This window comes from Leptonotus elevatus, chromosome 20 (assembly GCF_054856555.1).
Source record: "Leptonotus elevatus isolate MCC_2025b chromosome 20, RoL_Lele_1.0, whole genome shotgun sequence".
NCBI classification, from domain to species: domain Eukaryota; kingdom Metazoa; phylum Chordata; class Actinopteri; order Syngnathiformes; family Syngnathidae; genus Leptonotus; species Leptonotus elevatus.
The window spans coordinates 5,157,243-5,178,421 of record NC_141258.1 but is presented as its reverse complement, the minus strand read 5'-3'; the positions used below and the strand labels follow the sequence as shown (position 1 = coordinate 5,178,421).

The following is a 21,179-nucleotide window of genomic DNA, read 5'->3' as shown; positions in this document are numbered from 1 at the left end:
TAAAACCGTAAACAGAAGAAAATGTTAATTTATGTTAATTATTAAAGTATTATTATACGATATTTCTCAACTCAAAATAAAATACTGAAAATATAATAACTTGTTTAGTTTGAAGAAGCTGTAATTTGTCAACTGCAATGGAAAATAAGGATTAAAAAAAGAAGCAAGAGATGTCTTTGGCCACACCCTATATGACGCACCTGCCCAAGTGCCCAGGAGAAGGAAGCTGAGGTTCGACGCTCAGTTCAATTAAGAAAGACTGACCTAAAAATACTGCCATTGGCGTTTCGCTTCAGTTAGCATATGGTGCTGTGAGAACATGGTCGAAGAATACCTCATCGTCGCTGTTTTATTGCTTTTTTGCATTTCTGGAGTAGACAACAAAGGTGAGTCGTGACTCGTGTTTGTTTAATGTTGCATGAGGCATACCTTTCGGTGCTAAATGAGAAAACACGACCCTAAGCTCGTTGAAATGTGTAAATATTAATGGCATATATATATTTTTCCTTCGCTACATCTCTCTTCCAGACATTCCGAATGGGTTAAAACTTACAAAGTATTCTATTGTGCAACCTCAGCTGCTTCCAACGCAGGCAAGTGACGGGCAGTTGTGGTCAAAAGTAGGTAAAATGTTTGTTTCCCCCCGTCTTAAGACTTCAAGTATGTTGTTGTTGTTTTTAACACTTTCAGAAATCCGAGGATGATCAATCGTATGCGCTAAAAATAGGAAACAGACCTCACATCCTTCATCTTAAGAGAAACAGGTTTTGCGCCACTTCTTATTTTACCTAATCTCAATACATGCTGCCGATGTTATGAGTCATAATGTTCTTTACTGATTCTCAGAGACTTCTTACATCCAGATTTTGTTTGGGATACTTTTAACATCACTGGTAATCACACAACCACACGTCCGAAACACGTAAGTTACTACGGGATGGGGAATATTTTGCCTTTCAGGAACCTCGCTCATTTTATAAACTTGTCTAATAGGCTGCTTTGAATTGTTGCTTTCATTTTTATCCAGGTGCATTGTTATTATCATGGGGAAGTGGAAGGCTATGAAAATTCGGTGGTGGCCCTCAGCACGTGCTATGGATTGAGGTTTGGACATGTTGACTGACCTTGATTGATGATCAATTGGTTCATTGTGCCGGGTTGAATACACGCATTTTCTTGGTTGTGTTTTACCCATCATTCCTCTCTAGGGGTGTGATCCTTTTTGCAAACGACAGCTATGGACTCGAGCCTGTGCCGCTGTCCGCCACCAATGATCACATTCTGTACCGTCTGGCCGACATTCAGACTGAAGCCGTCACCTGCGGTGTCATTCATGAGGCCGCAACCACCCCGAGCCATGAACCCTTTCAGCCCAGACACACCATCTCGGCTCTGCTGCGGGTGTGCCTCACTTTTCACGGACATGTGTGATGTGATTTGCACTTTAACAAGGAGATTCATAGTTTCCTTTTTCTTCTCGTTATTTCTATAGAAGAAACGCAATTTACCTCAGACCAGATACGTGGAGCTAGTTTTAGTTGTGGATCATCTCAGGGTGAGTTTAAATTTATGTCAAAGAAAACGAGGTTCTCGCACATTACACATGAAAACATTTCAACAGGTGAATTAGTGAATAGCAGACTGCGAATAGGCAGGGGTTCACTGTATTCATTTTAATTGACAGTATCAGTTTAAGCAAGGAAATGAGACTGCGATACGAGAAGAGATGGTGGAAATGGCCAACCTTCTAGATGGGGTAAGATATCTAAAACAAATGTAGACATTTTATTTTTTTCAGTTTTTATATATCCTTTCTGGTCCATTGTAGTATTACAAACAGCTGAACATCCGCGTGGTGCTAATGGGCCTGGAGATTTTTAGACAATCCAACCCTTTTGTAGTGGAGGGTTCCGCGGGCACTGTACTGCGCAACTTTGTCAATTGGAGGAAGTCTGACCTGTTGCCGAGGAACCGGCACGACATCGCTCAGCTTGTGGTGTGAGTTCACAGCGATCAGGTGATTAGGAGACATGCGATCCGCAGGTTATGATGGTTGTTTTGTTGTTGTTTCTTTAGTGGGCGGCCCAATTCGTACCCAGAAAATGTGCTGGGGATGGCCTTCGTCGGCACGGCCTGCTCGGCCACCAGCTCTGGAGGAATCACTGTGGTTAGTTTGACACTTAATCTCATCACCATAGCTGATTTCACGCCTAACACACCCGAGACACTATGCGTGGGCGCCACACGTTATAAAGTACTATATTTTTTTAAGTCGAGGAAAGTCAGGCAAAGTTTTATTTTTTTATTTTTTTTATTTTTTTTTAACCCTTTTCTAACAAGAGTATGAAAACCTATTTATTTTTTTTATTGTACATTTAGAACAGATATACAATTTGTGAGTTAACTAGTGAAGTCATGCGATTAATTACGATTAAAAAATTTAAACGCCTGACGCCCCGAATTTTCGCGTCAGGCGATAATTTTTTAAAAATTGTAATTAATCTCATGACTTCAATAGTTAACTCACGATTAATCACACATTTTATATATTTTCTAAAAATAAAACAAATCTTGGTTTTCATACTCTTGGAAAAGTGGAAAAAAATGTTAAACTAAGAAATAGTTCAAATGAATTTTTGACGTCTATAGCCGACAATGGCAGTGAATGAGTTAACTTGTTTGGAGTTGGAGAGGATATTACCATGGTTTATTTAACTCCTCTTTGACTCCAAATGCCAGCTGGCATCGCACGTGGGGAGCGCGATCTTTTGTGTGGAAAATGATACTCCTTTTATAATTCATGGGGAGGCCTCACACTCACGTGTTGTACAGGAGAAAGGAGGAGTCCAACCAGTTTGACCGAGACATCATTACGCCAATGACGAGGCGGATTTGTTAAATTCCTTCCATTCTCCTGTAATGGGGAGCCTTTGAATGGAAACAAAAAAACATCCTAACCCTATTAGCTAAAAAGCCACACAATAGTGAAATTTTAAATCACAATACATAACAGGGAGACAGTTTGTTTGTTTTTTACTCTTAATTTGAAGCAATTAATGCAATTTGACATATTTGTAAAATATTGCCTCCATTTTCTGATCGTTGCTGACTGACTTAATGTGATTTACCAGTTTGGCGACGATAATCTGGTTTTCGCCTCCAGTGTTGTGGCCCACGAGATTGGTCACAACCTTGGCATGAGTCACGACGATAACCGCTGCAGCTGCAATGGAGAAAGCTGCATTATGGCAGCCACTGCGAGGTAAAAAATAATAATAATAAAAACGAGAGTTTGTGCATTTCATTCATTCCTTTATTTAACCAGGCAAGGAAATCCTTTTAAGATTAAGAATCTCTTTTCTTCATTTTATTTCATCACGTAATTGTGCCATTTATACATCTGCTCTTTCCACGATACTGTTTAGCGGCGCCACAAGTTTCAGCCGCTGCAGCGGCGAAGATTTTGAAGCGCTCATCCTCAGCGGAAGAGGGGTGTGTCTGATAAACCAGCCCTCCCTGTCGGACGTGGTTGGCACCGCCGAGTGTGGCAACGGCTTGTTGGAAGAAGACGAGGAGTGTGACTGTGGCACGCCAGAGGTAGCGCATTTTATGAAACCCGGCAGTAGATAGATTTGTAGCGTCTTTCAAGGACCCTAAGAGAACATGTAACTAACAGAAAATGGTGCACTAAGTGTCAGCAAGTACATGGAGAAAAGAAGGGCGACAAGCATGGAACCTTGAGCAACACCATGATTGACAGCGGCTCCAAAAAAAAAAGGGGGGGGGGGTGGTGAGGAAATAATCTTGCATTTTCAACTTTTTCATTTGCTGACAAAAATGTCCATGTAAATGCTGTGATTATCATCAGTGCACAATCAGAAATCAAATGAGTCAAAGCTCAGGGTTTTTTCGGTTCTCATGAGAATTCTCGTAAGTAACTGAGTGATAGCGGTTGACCTCTGTAGAAACAGTGTGGTTTCATTTCCCCCTTCGTGGTGATGTGAAAGTTTGTATGCTCTGCGGTTGACTGGTGAGCAATCCATGGTGTATATCTCGCTTGAAATCAGCTAGGACCACTGTTCTGAATATATGACTGGATTAAATATTTGCTGTCTTGACAGTCCTTGAGGTTTTATTTGGTGTTTTTTTAAATTTCATGACAGACCGGATCAATTCCCAAAATAAAAATATATTTTCCACAGGAATGCAACAATAAATGCTGTGACGCTGCCACTTGCAAACTCACCTCTGGATCCTCTTGTGCTCAAGGGAGCTGCTGCAACAATTGTCAGGTGGGCACACATTTACCCATTCCCAATGCACTTTATAAAGGGGATCTTAAAATGTGTACACCGTTGTTCTGATCCACTTCCGGATTTGTCCACCATTTTGTGGAGGTGTGCGTTTTTAATTCCAATTTTCACACGGTTCATCTCCTAGCTCAGAGTAGCCGGGACGCCATGCAGGGGATCTGCCAACGCGTGTGATCTTCCCGAGTTCTGTAACGGCACCGGCGCCTTCTGCCCCAACGACTTCTACATCATGGACGGCCTGCCCTGTCAGAACGGAGCGGCGTACTGCTACGAGGGCCGATGCCAGACGTACGACTCCCAGTGTCGAGGTCTCTTTGCTCCAGGTACATTTTTCATCAGTAGTACTGTGTTCCATAACGGCCACTTGACTGTGGTGCCATGATTACCTTGTTTCTTTTGTCATCAATTGATTTCATTCTCAGTTTTGACCCCCCCCCCCCCCCCCCTAATTTTGCCAGATCCAGCAACGAGAGCAGCAGATGTTTGTTTTCTGCATGCAAACATGCAGGGAAACCTATTCGGGAACTGCGGGATCACAAACAGTGGAGAATATATCAGATGTGCTGTGGCGTGAGTGTTAATTTTTTTTCATCTGCTGGTCTAAACTTGAAATATGAATGTGAGTGGCGAAAAAGGTCTAATGAGGGTTTATATTATAGGGACGCCATGTGCGGGAAGGTGCAGTGCACCAACGTGGATGTCAACCACCCGCCTCCTGGAGCTCATGTCAGTATTCAGATCATAAACGGGTCCAGGTGTGTCAACGCTGACTTCAACCTGGGTACGGACGTGCTGGATCCCGCCTATGTTAACCACGGGAGTCCTTGCGCGGAAGGAAAAGTAAGAAGAACTGTAACCAGCCAATCAAACTTGCTCTTGCTGTCATCCAGTTGTGCTCGAAGTTAACATTCCACCCACGATTCATTGCTTTTGTTCTTTTCAAGACCTGTCTGGATTTTAAGTGCGTGAACGCCTCGGCTCTACTGCCCAATTTGGACTGCGATGCCAAGAGGACGTGCAACAGCCACGGGGTTAGAATGGCGCTTTCGGCCCACCTCTCCTGGTCTTGTCAAGACTGACGGTATGCGTTGTTCACTGTCTCCAGGTATGCAACGACCAAGGACACTGCCACTGCGATGATGGGTGGAGCCCGCCCAACTGTAACCGGGCAGGGATAGGCGGCAGCGTAGACAGTGGTCCCCCTAAAATAGGTGGTCGAGATTATTATTTTTTTTTTACAAACAATGATAATTTTAATTTATGAATTCATCAAAATGTTCAGTTAAACAAGCCAATAATGACAATTTTGTGATTTTTTTTTTGCTGACCCTTATCAATGTCCATTGTGCCGCAAGACCATTCCCTCAGGGACGGCCTGTTGATCTTCTTCCTGCTCGTTCTTCCTCTACTGGTTCTTCTGATCCTGGTGCTGCTGTTCGTCTTCAGGAGAGATGCGCTCAACCCGTGCCTCAAAAAAGTCCGCCGTTTCAGGTATACACAATCTTATTATATGATATTAAAAAAAAAAATACAGTATGACGAAAATATGCAAGTGAGCATATTTGATTTCGCAGGCCACATCATGCTGAACCTGGAAATGCCAATGGACATTCAAACCGAAATACTGACACGCATGCTGCTACTCATATTTCAACTGAAGTTCCTCCTCAAAGGGTAAATATTGTCAACAGTCGTGATAGCTACCGGGTATCTGTTCATGTAGCAGGTCAAACCGGTTTGGATTCAACAGATACATGCCATCAATAAATAGAATTCAGGATGTACTATAGTCTGGTGCGTGAAATAGTTTTTTCTAATTACTTCAACGTAATAAACAGTTCCTGCAATGTGTTGTTTTCTGTCATTTTAGCTTCCATATCCACCGGCGACCTCGGCTCCGATTTCTGGGTAAGAACTCATTTATTGTATTAATCATTCACATTTGTTACGCTCATTCCTTTTTTTTTGCACATGCGTTCAGTCTCAGGTATGGAGAGCTGGATTATTGGAATACGGATCACAACACTACCTCTGCACATCCCCAGGCTCTCAGGCAGGGCCCCGGAGTCCCCAAAGCGATTGCCCCCCCACATCAATGAAAGTGATTTTTTTATTTTTGTCTACTGAATGTGAGAAGATATTTACAGCTGAGGAGAAACCGTCAAATAATGCACTCTGAAGTCTTTGAAGTTGATTGCTCCAGTATGCCATCATGTGTATTCACGCTTAATATTTATTGGAATGTATGTCATTGCATGTAATCAGATACTGTATATATATTTGTATAATTTCCAAACATTTTTAATGCTTTTGTGAATTAAAGGAAATGTCAATTGTAATAAATAAATCTGTTTTATGCTTGACCACTGAGTCATAAGTGATATGGGAATATACGGCTGGGTGATATGGCTTTAAAATAAAATGTCAGATTTATTATTATCCCACAAAAAATCTGATATCCTGTTATATCTTGGCTGTTCAATTGGTCCTTTTGAAGAGTGTTGCCGCACCCTCTCCAACTTTCACATTCTTTTCTTATGTAGTTATACAGGTGAGTCAAAGAAACCTTGACCAAATATTTGCGGCTTCAAAGTACGGTCAAACGTTTCCAACATGTCACGGTAATCACTGTTATTGCATAACATAACTTAACCTTCATTCTGACACAAACACAAAAGAAAAAACAACCCTGGGGCAAATTAACACTTATAAGTCGCTCAAGAAATGTAAAATTAAAAAAAAGGAATCGTCTGGTCTGCAACCGGGTGTGGGCGGTTCTTCTGTGAATGCGGAAGTAAGCTGCATTGGGGTAAACAAATATGGCCGCGGTATGATCGGTATCCCTGTAAACGATTTCGTGGCGGTCGTATGGCAACAGTGGCTGAGCTCGAGCACGTCGACCGGACTCGGGCCTGTCTGTGCGTCCTCTGCGGTCTTCCCGCTGCGGGGAAGTCCTCGCTGTCCCGCAGCGTCAGTCTCGCCGCGAGACAGCGCGGGTGGAGAGCCGCTGTTGTGCAATACGACGAGCTGATCCCAAATCAGGCTTTTCATACCCGAGAGGCAGGCGAGGAAGCTACGTCACCAGAGGGTGTAAGTTTTCAAATTGTGTTTTCTTGTTGTTGGTGGTGGTGTTTTTCGTCATATCTACTTGTAAGTCTTTTTTTTTATCTACTGATACTATTAATGGAACACACGAGTTGACAACGTTTAGACTAGAGTTCGCTATTAATTTGTAATGGTTCGAATGTGAATACTGTAATTGACTACATTTTAAAAACGTTTTTACTCTCTTAAACTTTTAACTTGTTAAAACATGCCTAATAAACACATTGAAAATGCATTCATTTAACCACATTAAAAAAATTATTGAAAGCAAAGGTATTAAATAAAAACAATACTGTCTGGGTACATGTGCCTTTAAGAGGCGGAACCTGATGGAGTGGCATGTGACGTCGGCAGGTCTGTTCGTGAGTGCCTTGGGTGTGAACTGTGGCCAACAACAGCTCCTGTGTCAGTATTCTTGTAGTGCTTGTATGTGATAAAAAGCTGAATTGGTGTCTCTAGCTCTCCTTTCCCACATGCAAGGACATTACATTAAGAATATTGTCAGAATTAAATGAGCAATCACTTGAAAAAACAGCTCTGTAATTGTCTTAATAAAGTATCTGCTGAATGTTTGGCCATTTTTTACCTTTTCCAGCGCACAGAGTGGAAGCTCCACCGAAATGCAGTGCTGCAGTGCCTAGAGGACTTCCTGGAGAAAGAGCTCGAGCTTTCAGGCAACAGCAAAATCGATGGGCCCGCGTGGGATCGCTGCATCCGCGCTCTGCTGACACCCGTCCAGGCTGACGCAGAGCCACGTTTGTTTCTTCTGGATGACAACTTTTACTACCCAAGCATGAGATATGAGGTCTTCCAGCTGGCTAGAAAGTGTAGGCATATTTGCAGTGCACTATTTGGGGAAAATGGGATGGGGTTTACTGTACTTAACTAGAAGTATGGATGCTTGTGTAAACAAAACAAAAAACACTGGAAAAAAATAGATGTATGGATTCCACTCCTTAAGTAGATGTAAAAAAGTAAAACTGAATTGTTACTGACATTTCTATACCATAACTTAGCTTAGAACGATGTGAACAGATTAACAAAAAAACAAAAAAAAGCTCAATTAGCTAATAATATCTTGACCTAAAATGAATGGCAATGCTATTAATTTGTTCACCTCTCCACGCCGCCGTTGCAGATTCACTGGGCTTTTGCCAGGTGTACGTGCAGTGCCCCTTGGATCTGTGCATCAGCCGGAATGAGATTCGCCCTCGTCCCGTCCCCGCCGAGGTGATTGCGGAAATGGCAAAGCGCCTGGAGTCTCCAAATCCGAAGAAAAACCCGTGGGAGGCAAAGAGCATCACAGTGGACACAGCAGACGACTTGTCAGAGTGTGACATGTAAGATGAACACATGAGCTTTTTTTCCCTCCTCTTTTGATATTTATAAGACTTCTTTTTTTTTTTTTTTTAGTCAGCAAGTGATGGAGTTGATCTCCTCCGCACTGAGTGACCCTTTGAGCCCAGTTGAGGACGATGGAGAACAAAAAGTTTGTAAAAGGCAGCTTAGAAATGATGAATTTACTAAAACACAACAGTGAAGTAGTGAACTTTAATCCTGCAGGAGGCAGACCGTCAAAAATGTGCGGCAAGCGTGGTTCACCAGGCCGACCAGGCCTGTCGCCGTCTCATCTCCGAGGCAATGAAAAAAGCCAGAGGTCAGCTGTTCACATTATTACGTTTTTTTATGTTGATTAAGAGTATTTTAGTTTGAACATGTTCACTGTTTGTACTTTAGATCTTCTCATGGACTAAAAACAAATGTCTTCCAATTTATGCCTTTTTTTTTGTTTGGGGGGGGGGGGGGTTAAAGACAAAAATGCCATTTTAAATTTCTCCACTAGGTTGCGCAACGACACTGTTAATTTTGCATAGCTAGCTACTTCTGTACTTTTTAGCTGATTAGAAGCCTCCATTTGTGATATTTCAGAAACTGGTGCATCCTCTCAACAAATGAGGTCCTTGGCCACTCAACTCAGCGAATCCAAAGCGCAATTCCTCCAAAATCTGCGCAGCCACTTTCTTCAAGATGAGAATTTTAGTCCAGGAGAGGATATTGATGTGGATCATCTTGTGAAGACTGCAGTAGCACGTTTCGACAGTGAAAGACGAGAAATTCTGTTAAAAGTATTCCAGAACCATTTTCACTTTTAGTCGGTGAGTCTGTTAAAAAAAAATTAAAAATAAAGCATTTCTTATTGTTTTTACAGACTGTCTATATGTACATGAACTGAATTGTATATGTTGGAAATAAAATAGTTATCAGGTAATAATTTGAATATTTTTCCAGAACACACATTACAACTCAAATCAATGATTTAAATGAAGAATTTCACCTTTACTGTATGCTGCTTCAGTTATAAAACAAGTAGACAGTAAAAATTAAATACAAGCAAATTATAAGTCTTGCAATGTACAGTATATACATGATATAAATAAAAAAACCACAGGCACAGTTAGTATCAAGATAATTCAGCCAAGATATATAAAACAAAATAAGTAAAATACTTTTAATTAGTATTTAGCCTCATGTACAGCTGCCTATGTAAAACTACATTCCTGCAAAGAAAGGCAAAATTCCCACAAAATAGCGACCAGCCGTGTTTATGTACTAACTGCAGACAATTTAGGCATCTTAATTGGCATCTTTTGGAGCGTACGCATGATTTTAAGTAACTATTGTAGCTAAATTAGAAGAATGTCGGCTGTTCGATCCCCGCTCTCCCCAAGGCATGTGTTGTTGCTACAGCACTATAAATGACAAACTCAACGTACTATACACGACTCACATAAAGTTTCAGTATTGGGCATTTGGGTGACATTTTTGGATGAATGGAAAAAAAGTGCACTTTTATGTCTTTCTGTGACTCTTCCAGTCTCTGTTGCAACCTGCTGATGACACTATAAATAAGATCAACGGCCACTTTGCGAGACTTAAATGAGACACCTGTCGAGTAATACACCATTCTGTTTCTTGAAAGAGAAAAGCAAATTGTGTATAGACTAATTTTGAACAAAAAAAATATTAATTGCAATTTTTTTCCCCTTTTCAATATTGTGATTATTTTTTAAGCCATTTTTTTAACAAACTATAAATGAAACTGTATTACAACAATATCAGATTATTATAGTTAACATAAATGTCTTACATATTATGCTTGCACTAAAACAAAGGCAAATTAACCATGAACTATGATGAAAGACAATTTATCTACTTCAATTAAACTCTGATTTGCAGCCTTTTAAGCATTCACTGCGATTTCACTACATTCTACCAAACAGGTGTGGCGTAAACATACATAAGTCATGAATCCATTTGCAACAATAATGCAAACAAATCTGTGGCTTTATCATTTCAACTTTTCAAGTTTCATGAAACAATGACGTGTAAACATGAGGACTGTGCTTTCTAGTCATTTAACTTATCTGGACACTCAATAAATAAATAAAATATACATATGCTAAAAAACACGACCAGACCAACCCAACCTAAATTATAGCCTTTGTGCTACATTCTACTACGCTGCAATTTGAATTTGATAAAATTGTTGAGACCTAAATTTCGCCCAAGAGTCCAATATACTTACACTGTAAGTACAGATGGCCGAGTACCGTCGATACCCGGACTTATTTCAAGGTATCGTTCTCACAACATCCCCCTTGTGGCCATTTTGCAATCAAGAACTAGAAATCAGAAAATAGAATAGTCCAAAAGTGATACCAAACATCCCTAACGTTAAGTTTTCGTGAGTAGTCTATATTATCTTGTGCGTGATTCCAAATACAGTCTGTCACTTTTTGTGTTGCCCTTGAGCAAAATGGCATGCAAAGTCGTACTTGTCGGTGCACGTGTGGCCGCAGATGTTGCAGCGGAAGGGATGCTCGTACACATGACATCCCATGTGGATAGTGAACAGGATGTTGTCGGGGAAGTGGATATCGCAATGCGGGCACCGCTGCGGTTTGTCGCATTCCGGCGTGTCGGCGGCGAGGGGCGTGCCGGGCCGGCTACTGCCCGCGCACAAAACCTCATCGTGGGCGTCCAACGTGGAACTCCTGTGTTCCGAGGCGGGGTATTCGGTTTTAGGCGTTACGGTCTGCACGCCGTTGGAGCACGACGTGGCTCGGGCGCCAGTGACTTCCTGTATCACTATGGGCTTCTCGTCACTGTTTGGGTGTGCGTGGGGGGGCTCGGCGTGGAGGTCGACCGGTTGCAGTGAAGCCAGCTGCTCAAGCGGGCTGTTGAAAGCGTTTGCTCCTCTGTTGAAGTCACTCTGCAGCAGCCGGGGAGGGTTCCTATGCTCGGTCATGTTCAAATGGTGCTGATGCTTGTGAGGCACGTTATTGCCGTAGTCCGATTTGGGCGGCGGCGGGGGCGGCGGGGTGAAATTGATGAGCAGGCGCCTGCCGAAGCCCAGCGAGCCGCTCCGCTTCTGTAGGGTGGCCAGGCCTCGCTTGCCGGCGAAGGGCGGACGCCCCGCCCGGGCGGGCAGCTGCTTGTGGCGCCGGCGCCGGTGGTGCGAAAGGTTGCTGCGGTCGCTGCAGCGGAAGGCGCACAGGTCGCACTTGTACGGCTTCTCGCCCGTGTGAGAGCGCATGTGGGCCTCCAGGTGGCGTTCGTACGCCGAGGCGAAGGGGCACAGCTGGCAGCGGTGCGGCTTTTCTCCTGTAGGACACAAGGGAGGGAACATTTAAACCAAAGTACTTTTAATATTCGCCACAGGGGGAAAAAATGAATTTTGGAATTTGGTGGTCTAACCTGTATGGATGCGGATATGTTCTATCAAGCGAGCCATGCCCTTGTTGGCGTAGCTACAAAAGCTGCACTTGTATTTGCCATCACACGTCCTTTCCAGGCCGTCCATTTGCACGTCCGAACCTTCCTCCACGGGCAGGCTCACCTCCACGGACGGGGGGTCCAGACCATTGTGCTCACTCCTTGGGGCCACTGATGGTGAAAACACAAACATAGTAACTCCTACTAGTCCCACTCTTACTAGTCCCACTAGTACACCAAAGTTGCCCTACTAGTGAGGAAAAAGTGTTGTACATTGATATCCAGGTTAGGTCAAACTAGTAGGCTAATGTGTTGCTAGTTTGAGACAGTTGTTCTACTAGCGTACCTTAATCATTCTACTAATATGTTTAAATTGTTTACTGTTGGATATCGAGGACATGGAATTGATCAACTTCAGGTGGTACAAGTTGGACAAAAGTGGCACTAGTAGTCGGGGGTACTGGTTAATTTAGCGTCTGCTTTGCATACATCCATACCTGGATCCTTTTCCTCACAAATCGAGCCCGAGATCATGTTGACGTGCTGCGTTTGCTGTGTTAGATACTCTTGGAATTCCCTCACAAAATCCACAGGTTCAGTCTTAATTTCGTCCATGATGCTCGTTTAGCGTTGCGACCTAAATAACATTCCCAAAAGGACACAGAATGTGTGTGTCAAATCCAGTATGTGCTTAAAACAGCACTTTCAACCGGTACGGAGGCGGATGGTAGCAACTCTGCTAACGTTAGCACGCCATTTCGAGCCCAAGCAGCGGTCCTAATACGACAGTGTCGTCCGTTAAAACACCATCAAGCGTCTACTGAAATGTAACGATTACTTGGAAATATTTTTCAAATAACACGGTTATAATAATGTTGGCAGGTAAACGCTTAACAGCTGCCGGTTGGTTTCCAACACGCCATTGTCGTCAGTCTCGGAAGTGTTGCATTCAATGGCAGTAAGAGTTTTTTCAAATCGAACAGAATGTTCACCCAAATCTAAAATTCTACCTCCAACGTAATGCTATAACACTACGTGCATATGAACATATCTTAAAAAATAAAATATTGTCAAATATTCCTACGAATTAAAAATATCTTGTCATGTCCTGTCATCAATAACGGTCAACGCTTGCGGAATACCCAATATTTTTAAATGCAACATCTTCCTCGAGTACGCATGTAAACATTGTGTAACAAATCATGGCTGCTGTGTTGGTGAGGACTTTGTCGAAGGTAAACCAGTGAACGGTGATATCACATCATTGCATGTTAAATTTGCCTCATTTTGTATTTTTTATTATGTTGTCTGGGGCACTGCACGTCCTTACGACAGCTACGTTACTAATATTATTAGCACGATGGCTGGTAACAGCTAGCATTGAAAATCACTGGCTGTGTTCAAGATCATTGTATCATTCCCGACTCCCAAATCACTTTGTATGGATTTTTCTATATGGCGGACTTCATAGGTAATTTATCAAACAAATTAAAGATAGTTTGGAATTAGAAACACAAATCGGGTGTACCGTAATTGCTGTCACTTGACAACCTCAGGTTGTTTGACCTTACGTAATAAATATTGAATAATACCACCATATGGTTTAGATTGCATTTTACATTTTACATAATAAATACAAAATCACAAAGTCAGCTCTCTGTAGTCGTGCTGCTTTTCCTAATGTTGTCGGCGCAATGCACTGTGGGATATTATTTAAGTGACGATCAGTTGTTTACTGCATTGTGGTATACAAATTGACAGCCGGAACTTGTGTGTGAGCTATTTCAACATTTGCAAATGATTGCATTGTGCAAATGTGTCTTATTTGATATTTTCTGTTGTATCAGTCTTGCCGACAGCTCACTCGATCGTGGGTCAGATGCCAGCCAGGATGGAGGAGCAGATCCACCAAGTCTGCCCTAGATGTGGACTCCGTCCAGGCGGCTGGAGTGGTGAATTTCCCTCCCTTGCAGTCATATTCAGAGGAGGAGAGCATGATGAGGGAATCAGTGAAAAAGTATGCACAAGAACGTATTGCTCCTCTTGTTGCGAAGATGGATGAGCACTCATATATGGATGAAGGAATGATCAAGTCTCTCTTTGAGCAGGGTGTAAGAGCCTTTTTTTTCTTCCATGTATCTTCACAAAATGAGGAGTTATGTGGTTTGCTGATGCTTTTTTTTTTTGTTATCTCATCCCCGGGCAGCTCATGGGAATCGAGATCAACGCGGAATACGGCGGCACCGGCTCGACGTTCTTCTCCTCCATCCTGGTCATCGAGGAGCTGGCGAAAGTGGACCCCTCTGTGGCTGTGCTGTGCGACATTCAGAACACTCTGATCAACACGCTCTTCATGCAACTGGGCACGGCGTCTCAGAATGAGAAGTACCTCAGCAGGCTGTCAACTGACATGGTGAGATGTTTTGCATTCAAAATAGCCACTTCCGTTTGAGAACACCTTGTCTGAGGCCGGCACATTCCGAGGTACGTCTATAAGGATACATTTCGCACACAGATAGGCAGCTTTTGCCTGTCCGAGGCTGAGTCGGGCAGTGATGCCTTTGCGCTGAAGACGCGTGCGGAAAAGCACAAGGACTACTATGTCATCAACGGATCCAAGATGTGGATCAGCAATGCGGAACATGCCGGCGTGTTCCTGGTGATGGCCAATGTCGACCCTTCAGCCGTGAGTATTCATGTGTGGGGATCACTGCAGATATTTTGCTAGGCTCGCCCTGACCAATCAATCAGACGACAGAAAGTAATTGTGATCGTGTTTAAACCAGTAGGGAAGGGCTTCCTGACCTTTACTGCTTACCACTTTTTATGATTTGCGAAAGACAGGGTTACAGAGGCATTACCTGCTTCATTGTCGACCGGGAAACACAAGGCCTGGAAATCGGCAAGAAGGAAAACAAGCTCGGGCTGCGCGCGTCCTCCACCTGCCAGCTCAACTTTGACAACGTCAAGGTCCGAACTCTGACCCGAGATTGCAAATTAATCTCGTGACTTCTACTAAATTTTGCTCTGTGTTGTGCAGGTGCCCGAGAAGAACATCTTGGGCCAAACTGGTCACGGATACAAATACGCTATTGGAATGCTCAATGAAGGAAGGATTGGGATTGCGGCTCAGGTAAAAAAAAATAAAAAATAAAATCTATAAAAAGAGTAGAATTTAAGATGCATTGTGTTATAGATGCTGGGGCTAGCACAAGGCTGCTTTGACCACACGGTTCCTTACACAAGACAGAGAATCCAGTTTGGAAAACGCATTTTTGACTTCCAGGTAAATTAAACAGTAACACCTACCATACTTCTCTTTCCCTTTACAATATTTTCCCCCCACAATTTAAAACAGTTCCCATTTGTCTTAATCGCATTAACAGACACGCTTTCTTCAAAATACCACATGTATCAATCATTATTAATACACACGTTTTCTTTTGTGATTTTGCGTTGCAGGGGATGCAGCACCAAATAGCCCACGTAGCGACACAGATCGAAGCCGCGCGCTTGCTGACGTACAACGCCGCTCGTCTGAAGGAAGCCGGCAGACCCTTCATCAAGGAGGCCTGCATGGCCAAATACTTTGCAGCAGAGGTGAGTAGCAACTGAAAAAAACAGTACGAACAAATACTGACTGTTCCTGTGCGTGTTGGCCTCTTGGGGGCAGTGTGGTGCCGTGCATCCATGGTGTGCACACTTAAAGTGAGCACAGAAGAAAGTTACGATTGAATTCTATTAAAATAACTCAGTTTTCACACATTGGGAAGAATTTGTGCCTTTGCGAAGTGTTACCTTGCCTGTGGGTATGTGTTCCCACAGCATTTGTGTGTGGATATTCGTTATTTGAAGGAAAATCACTCCTGAAGTCGATGCTAACGTAACATTAGCATTTGAATAGGATCCTCCCTTCGCTTTTAGCATTAGCGTTAGGTTAGGGATGTTTTAAAAACAAAGCATGTTTTGTATTTAAATAATAGTGGATTTTATTCTTATTGTCATGTGATTAGTTTTACAGTTAACTCCAACTGGGATGTCACTAAACAGCTTAAAAGACGGTTAGGGACAATAGAATAACCAGAATAACATACGCTAAACACTTGCTAGTTGCTCATTGTTATGCAAGGAAAATGTTGCATTCAGGGTACTTTCCCAGCGTCGGAAACTTCGGTTTTATTTCATTATAACGTCTTAAAGGGAAAATAATTGGCCGATTGTTTTGGCAAATGTTTGAAGGGCAATAAGCGGTCGGGCCCTAGAGGTGACACCGCATACTCATCAGAACTGTAGTTTTGAACTTTGTTTGCATTTCAAATATTATTGACTCTCCACTGTGCCATTGTACTCCTTGCGCTGCATATTTCTGTGAGTTCTGCTTCTGTTAAAATACTCTAGAATTATTCTGTTACTTATTTTTCCATCGATAACACTTTATATCATTGAATTTGGGCCCAAATGCTTGACTGGTTTTCTTTTGGTCTCCCTCAGGTGGCAACGTTAACGTCATCGAAATGCATCGAATGGATGGGAGGGGTGGGCTTCACCAAAGACTACCCCATTGAGAAGTATTACAGGGACTGTAAAATTGGTACGTACGTGCAGTATAATGCTGGTAATAGAGCACAAGGTATTAGGTGGGCACGGTACTGAATGGACCAAAATGAGCCCTGATTGTTTTTCTTCTACAGGTACCATCTACGAGGGCACGACAAACATCCAGCTGTCCACAATGGCCAAATTCATCGATAAGGAGTATGACGTTTGATAGGATACCTAACCGGCGCCTGACAGATTGCACTACTAAGCTGCTGTTGTTTTTTGACTTTCGGACTACCATGCTACACTCCCTGGCCCTGCATCTGTTGTCGTCTCTCTGCATCCATACAAGATAGCGATTTACTGTTACACTTTGTTATTTCTAATATCCCTTTTTTTGCAGTGCAGTTTTGTCAATTTGTATGGATTTTTCAATTATGACCATGCAGAAAATGTATCACCGTGCAATCGGTTCACTTTGGGTGTTTCAGTGCCTTTGTCGTGCCTCAAGCTCATTAATGTAAATGGCGGTTTATTTACACATGGATTGAATACGCAGTGGGGGCACGAGACAATTTCATTTAACTTTAATAGTAAAAGTAGAGGAACTGTTACGAAAAGATTAAATTGTTCATGGGTATGAATGAATGTGAGTGTAAATGCTTTTTTGTTATATGGCTGAATCGCAGCAGAATATTATGACCAGGGGCAGACAAATAAAGTTAATGTTGTTTTAAAGCAAATGCTATTGCTTTAGTATTAAATTCACTTTAAAACACATCAAAAATGATTATTGATTTTTTTTTTTTTAAGTGTGCTGCGCAAACTGAATTGAGCAAAAGGTAGCAATTAGCACAACAAAGTCCACCCCATGGCTGAAGCTCCGTCTCCCTGCTGTCACTAGATGGCAGCATCCTCACAGTTGATGATGCTGAAACTTGCAGCAGTCAATTACAATCGCTGAGTGCAGCCCGTCACCCTCTAATGAGCTGACTGCCATATTAATCATTGGCTGGTGCTTCACATTAAAAAGAGCCTGTAATGAATAATTGACTCGCTGATCTTTTATTTTAAGGTGGGGCTGATTCAATTTGCACGTGAAACACATTACAATGACTGCGCAAAGACCAGCGACTTCATTAGGTACACATGAGCAGTTTACGTTTTAGACGCGCATGCGCAGTTTCACAGTTACGAACAATAACGCTGTTACCGCTGTACTTGCTGTACATCATTTGATTTGTTTTATATTTATGGCCTTTACGTCTTTTCCATAACTACAATTATGACTTTTGTGCTAGCATAGGTTAGGCGTTAGTGTCACGGATTTATATCTCAATTTAAATTTGATGGCCTCTATAGATACAAAAAGTAATACAAACAAATAAAGGATGCAATCAATACTGTGTAATATTTAAAAAAAAAATTGAACAGCCAAACAGTTAAAAGGAAGGAAATAAGTAGATACACATGCATAGCGTTTAATTTAATTATCTTTCAGTCCATTATATATTTTAAACACATATAGTCAGATCGTTACTCTTATTATAAATAACTGCACAATGTCTTATAAAGATATATTGACTTGATTACAATATTATGAACAATTTATTGTCAGTCAGTAGCAGCTTCATACAATTAAACGCTGTTTTTAGAATTGCAAAGTGGCTGGATCAAAACCTCTTGAATGCCGCATATGGCCCCAGTCCGTAGTTTGCCTAGCCCTGCTCTTATTGGAGAAGTGGCTACTGTTGAGTCACTAAAAAAAAAAAAAAAAAAAAAATCTTTTTTGTATTCCTTTTGGAGTCTCAAAGCCCATTTGCTCGCTGCTCTGGCCAATCACAAGAACCCTGTATGTTTAAACTGGGCTGTCATTTTTATGTCATCATTACATCTCCATAAAGAACTAACCCTGCACATTGATTCCTCTATTCAGCACCACCGAAAGCACACCTTTTGGATACTTTTCAGACCTTTGACTATCCCACCCCCACCCCCACCTGCAAGGCCACTGCTGTTTTCTTCAACTTTCACTTTTGATGCTGTGGAACTAAAGGGTGATGGCAGACTCTGACGCGCAACATGAGACGCGCCAGTCCGCCAAAGACTCCATCAAGTTCTCCATCAAGAACCTGCTCAGCATCGACGACCACCAGCAGCACAACAACAACAACAAGCCCACCAGGCCCAGAAGCTCCCTGGAGGGTAGTTTCTTTTCCCGGCTCGCCGATTTGTCTCTACCCTCACAGCGGCTTGGTTTGTCCGCAGTGTCCTCTTGGTGGTATCCCTACACGCTCGGTGCTCATCTCAAAACTGGAGGTACGTCTAATTTCATTGAATTCTGAATACACACACACACAAAAGGTTCTACATACCTAAATGTGGTTATTTTGCTTGTATGCATATTTGGTACACATTTTTTGTGGTTCAATAAACATCAAATTGAACTCATAATACTTGATATTTGAAGATCAGGAAACTGCTTAAAATGTATTGGGTGCCCCCCCCCCCCCCCCCCCCGCCGCAAAGTAAACTTTTTTATCATCAATATTACCAATAGTACAAGAGTAAATAATTTTAAAAATGGATGGTCACAAATGTATTAAGCATGAACTAATACATTGTTAAGGAAAATGCAACATAAATATTTATTTGAAAAATAAAAAAATATTCAAACTAATTACTTTTATAGTTAATAAAATAAATGCTTTGGTGATGACAAATTGAATTATTCTTGACTGTGTTACTGTATGAGTTATCTCATATTTGATGAAGTAGATTTATTATCATCGCTTTTATTTTCTTATTTTCTAAAATGCAAAGTAAAAAAAATGCAATACAGACAAGTAGGCTATATATAGCTTAATATGTGCATATATAAGTGTATGTTTAATAAATTCAAGCGTTACAAATAAAATGTGATTGATTGAATGTGCTGAGAATAAAATGGCCAGTATGAATGAGAAGTCACATGAAGAAAAAAAAGTGTAAAGATGGGATGTGACTGACAATTCATAATTACAAATTTGCAATGTACATACATTTATGAATGAGAGATCTGTGCGTACATACAGTACATATCATTTAAATATTTCATAGCAGATATGTCTCTAATTGGTGGTGCATTCATTTCAAGGGTTTGCATATAACTTTGAGAGTGACTTTATTGTGTTGCTTTTGCAGCTTCAGAGAAAGATCACTTGTTGCTCCACGATCGACCCTCACCCGACCTCCCCAAAAGCGAACCAGACACCAAAGAAGAAAGCGCAGAAGAAGACGAAAGTGACCCGGAGGAGCCAAAGAAGGACTCCGAGCCCGCTGAGGACGACTGGCGAAAGAAGCCCGACGACTCTGACGGGAAGTCCTGCAGGAAGAAGAAGACCCGCACCGTGTTCTCCAGGAGCCAGGTGTTCCAGTTGGAGTCCACCTTCGACATCAAGCGCTACCTGAGCAGCTCGGAGCGCGCCGGCCTGGCCGCCTCGCTGCGCCTGACCGAGACCCAGGTGAAGATCTGGTTCCAGAACCGCAGGAACAAGTGGAAGAGGCAGCTGGCCGCCGAGCTGGAGGCGGCCAACCTGAACCACGCCGCGGCACAGAGGATCGTGCGGGTGCCCATCCTGTACCACGACAACGGAGCTCGGGAGACCAGCGGGAGTGCGGCCGGGAGCTCCTCAGGCAACCAGGCGTCAATCCTGGCCTTTTCTCATCATATGTACTACCCCCACCCGGTTCCGTTACTGAGGCCTGTTTAACACCTGAGCACACCTTGGATTTTCTGTACGGCTTTAAAAATACGTTATTTGTACATTTATTTTTCAATATATTTTGTAGATTGAATTGATTATTCTTGTGTGCTCTTATCTATGTCCCATGCATTTGCATTTATTTTTGTTTTGTTTTTTTGGGGTGTTTTAAATCTCCATTATTGTCCTAAATTGCTCCAGAGTGTTTGAATATATTTTCATGTGCAAAGTTTTACATAATGTATTTTTAAGACTCTTAATTGTGCTAGTCGTGACTTTGTAAAATTGTGGGATTAAATATTTTGATATTCCCTTGCTTGTGCAATATACTGTTGTTGTTACAAAGCTCATGATCCACAAAAAAAACACTTTTATTTATTGGCAAAACACAAGAAAAACATCACTGTGGCAAATCAAGCGAACTATGGAGCCTAATATGATTTGTTACTCAAATCCTGTATGTTTCCCAGTAAATATATTGTGACTTAAAATGTATTTGTGATGCATTTAAAAATAATGTCGCTTTATTGTACTGTGAATATGATCGACAGTCAATTTATTTTAATTCAAAAAAAATGTTTTCACAAATAATCAATAATGTGTTGTATTTGTGTTCTTAATTTATACAAATCTCTATGCAACTGGGCTAACCGTAAATTAAATAATGTAACGGGTTCATGGGTTCATTTATTTTAGAATAACT

The 21,179-nt window shown here is 41.9% G+C and overlaps 5 protein-coding genes across 5 annotated transcripts; 4 read left to right on the top strand and 1 right to left on the bottom strand.

Moving 5' to 3' along the window:
- Positions 1–203: 203 nt before the first annotated feature.
- adam9b (ADAM metallopeptidase domain 9b) lies at positions 204–6,676 on the top strand. The gene is made up of 22 exons (XM_086064469.1): positions 204–386; positions 529–593; positions 691–764; positions 847–922; positions 1,028–1,104; positions 1,209–1,401; positions 1,493–1,555; positions 1,685–1,756; positions 1,829–1,998; positions 2,077–2,167; positions 3,132–3,262; positions 3,426–3,597; positions 4,203–4,292; positions 4,441–4,636; positions 4,772–4,883; positions 4,973–5,153; positions 5,258–5,344; positions 5,419–5,524; positions 5,669–5,804; positions 5,888–5,987; positions 6,184–6,221; positions 6,295–6,676. The coding sequence occupies exons 1-22, from the start codon at positions 320–322 to the stop codon at positions 6,410–6,412; spliced, it is 2,415 nt and encodes an 804-aa protein (XP_085920595.1). The 5' UTR covers positions 204–319; the 3' UTR covers positions 6,413–6,676.
- A 441-nt stretch (positions 6,677–7,117) lies between these two features.
- pstk (phosphoseryl-tRNA kinase) lies at positions 7,118–9,633 on the top strand. Its single transcript, XM_086065311.1, has 6 exons — positions 7,118–7,403; positions 8,014–8,245; positions 8,557–8,758; positions 8,832–8,907; positions 8,982–9,075; positions 9,348–9,633. Exons 1-6 carry the CDS (start codon positions 7,182–7,184, stop codon positions 9,569–9,571), a joined length of 1,050 nt encoding a protein of 349 aa, XP_085921437.1. The 5' UTR covers positions 7,118–7,181; the 3' UTR covers positions 9,572–9,633.
- Positions 9,634–9,731: 98 nt separating this feature from the next.
- On the bottom strand, positions 9,732–13,135 carry LOC147156562 (zinc finger protein Pegasus-like). Its single transcript, XM_086065310.1, has 3 exons — positions 12,692–13,135; positions 12,177–12,365; positions 9,732–12,083 (listed from the first exon to the last, which is right to left on the bottom strand). Exons 1-3 carry the CDS (start codon positions 12,807–12,809, stop codon positions 11,209–11,211), a joined length of 1,182 nt encoding a protein of 393 aa, XP_085921436.1. The 5' UTR covers positions 12,810–13,135; the 3' UTR covers positions 9,732–11,208.
- Positions 13,136–13,356: 221 nt separating this feature from the next.
- acadsb (acyl-CoA dehydrogenase short/branched chain) lies at positions 13,357–17,381 on the top strand. The gene is made up of 10 exons (XM_086064483.1): positions 13,357–13,429; positions 14,042–14,305; positions 14,401–14,607; positions 14,710–14,880; positions 15,039–15,164; positions 15,235–15,327; positions 15,391–15,480; positions 15,657–15,794; positions 16,686–16,785; positions 16,886–17,381. Exons 1-10 carry the CDS (start codon positions 13,397–13,399, stop codon positions 16,960–16,962), a joined length of 1,299 nt encoding a protein of 432 aa, XP_085920609.1. The 5' UTR covers positions 13,357–13,396; the 3' UTR covers positions 16,963–17,381.
- Positions 17,382–18,652: 1,271 nt separating this feature from the next.
- On the top strand, positions 18,653–20,900 carry hmx3b (H6 family homeobox 3b). Its single transcript, XM_086064851.1, has 2 exons — positions 18,653–19,052; positions 19,917–20,900. The coding sequence occupies exons 1-2, from the start codon at positions 18,794–18,796 to the stop codon at positions 20,483–20,485; spliced, it is 828 nt and encodes a 275-aa protein (XP_085920977.1). The 5' UTR covers positions 18,653–18,793; the 3' UTR covers positions 20,486–20,900.
- The last annotated feature ends 279 nt before the right edge of the window (positions 20,901–21,179 follow it).

Excerpts from the sequence above, each read along its gene's own strand:
- LOC147156562 (XM_086065310.1), bottom strand. The coding sequence starts at position 12,809 with ATGGACGAAATTAAGACTGAACCTGTGGATTTTGTGAGGGAATTCCAA. Across the intron at positions 12,366-12,691 it reads TTGTGAGGAAAAGGATCCAG|TGGCCCCAAGGAGTGAGCAC; the intron begins GTATGGATGTAT and ends TTTCACCATCAG. Across the intron at positions 12,084-12,176 it reads ACATATCCGCATCCATACAG|GAGAAAAGCCGCACCGCTGC; the intron begins GTTAGACCACCA and ends TGTGTCCTACAG.
- hmx3b (XM_086064851.1), top strand. The coding sequence starts at position 18,794 with ATGGCAGACTCTGACGCGCAACATGAGACGCGCCAGTCCGCCAAAGAC. Across the intron at positions 19,053-19,916 it reads TGCTCATCTCAAAACTGGAG|CTTCAGAGAAAGATCACTTG; the intron begins GTACGTCTAATT and ends TTGCTTTTGCAG.
- acadsb (XM_086064483.1), top strand. The coding sequence starts at position 13,397 with ATGGCTGCTGTGTTGGTGAGGACTTTGTCGAAG. Across the intron at positions 14,306-14,400 it reads AGTCTCTCTTTGAGCAGGGT|CTCATGGGAATCGAGATCAA; the intron begins GTAAGAGCCTTT and ends ATCCCCGGGCAG. Across the intron at positions 16,786-16,885 it reads TTACAGGGACTGTAAAATTG|GTACCATCTACGAGGGCACG; the intron begins GTACGTACGTGC and ends TTTCTTCTACAG.
- adam9b (XM_086064469.1), top strand. The coding sequence starts at position 320 with ATGGTCGAAGAATACCTCATCGTCGCTGTTTTATTGCTTTTTTGCATT. Across the intron at positions 923-1,027 it reads CAACCACACGTCCGAAACAC|GTGCATTGTTATTATCATGG; the intron begins GTAAGTTACTAC and ends ATTTTTATCCAG. Across the intron at positions 5,525-5,668 it reads CAGTGGTCCCCCTAAAATAG|ACCATTCCCTCAGGGACGGC; the intron begins GTGGTCGAGATT and ends TTGTGCCGCAAG.
- pstk (XM_086065311.1), top strand. The coding sequence starts at position 7,182 with ATGGCAACAGTGGCTGAGCTCGAGCACGTCGACCGGACTCGGGCCTGT. Across the intron at positions 8,246-8,556 it reads CTTCCAGCTGGCTAGAAAGT|ATTCACTGGGCTTTTGCCAG; the intron begins GTAGGCATATTT and ends CCGCCGTTGCAG. Across the intron at positions 9,076-9,347 it reads GGCAATGAAAAAAGCCAGAG|AAACTGGTGCATCCTCTCAA; the intron begins GTCAGCTGTTCA and ends GTGATATTTCAG.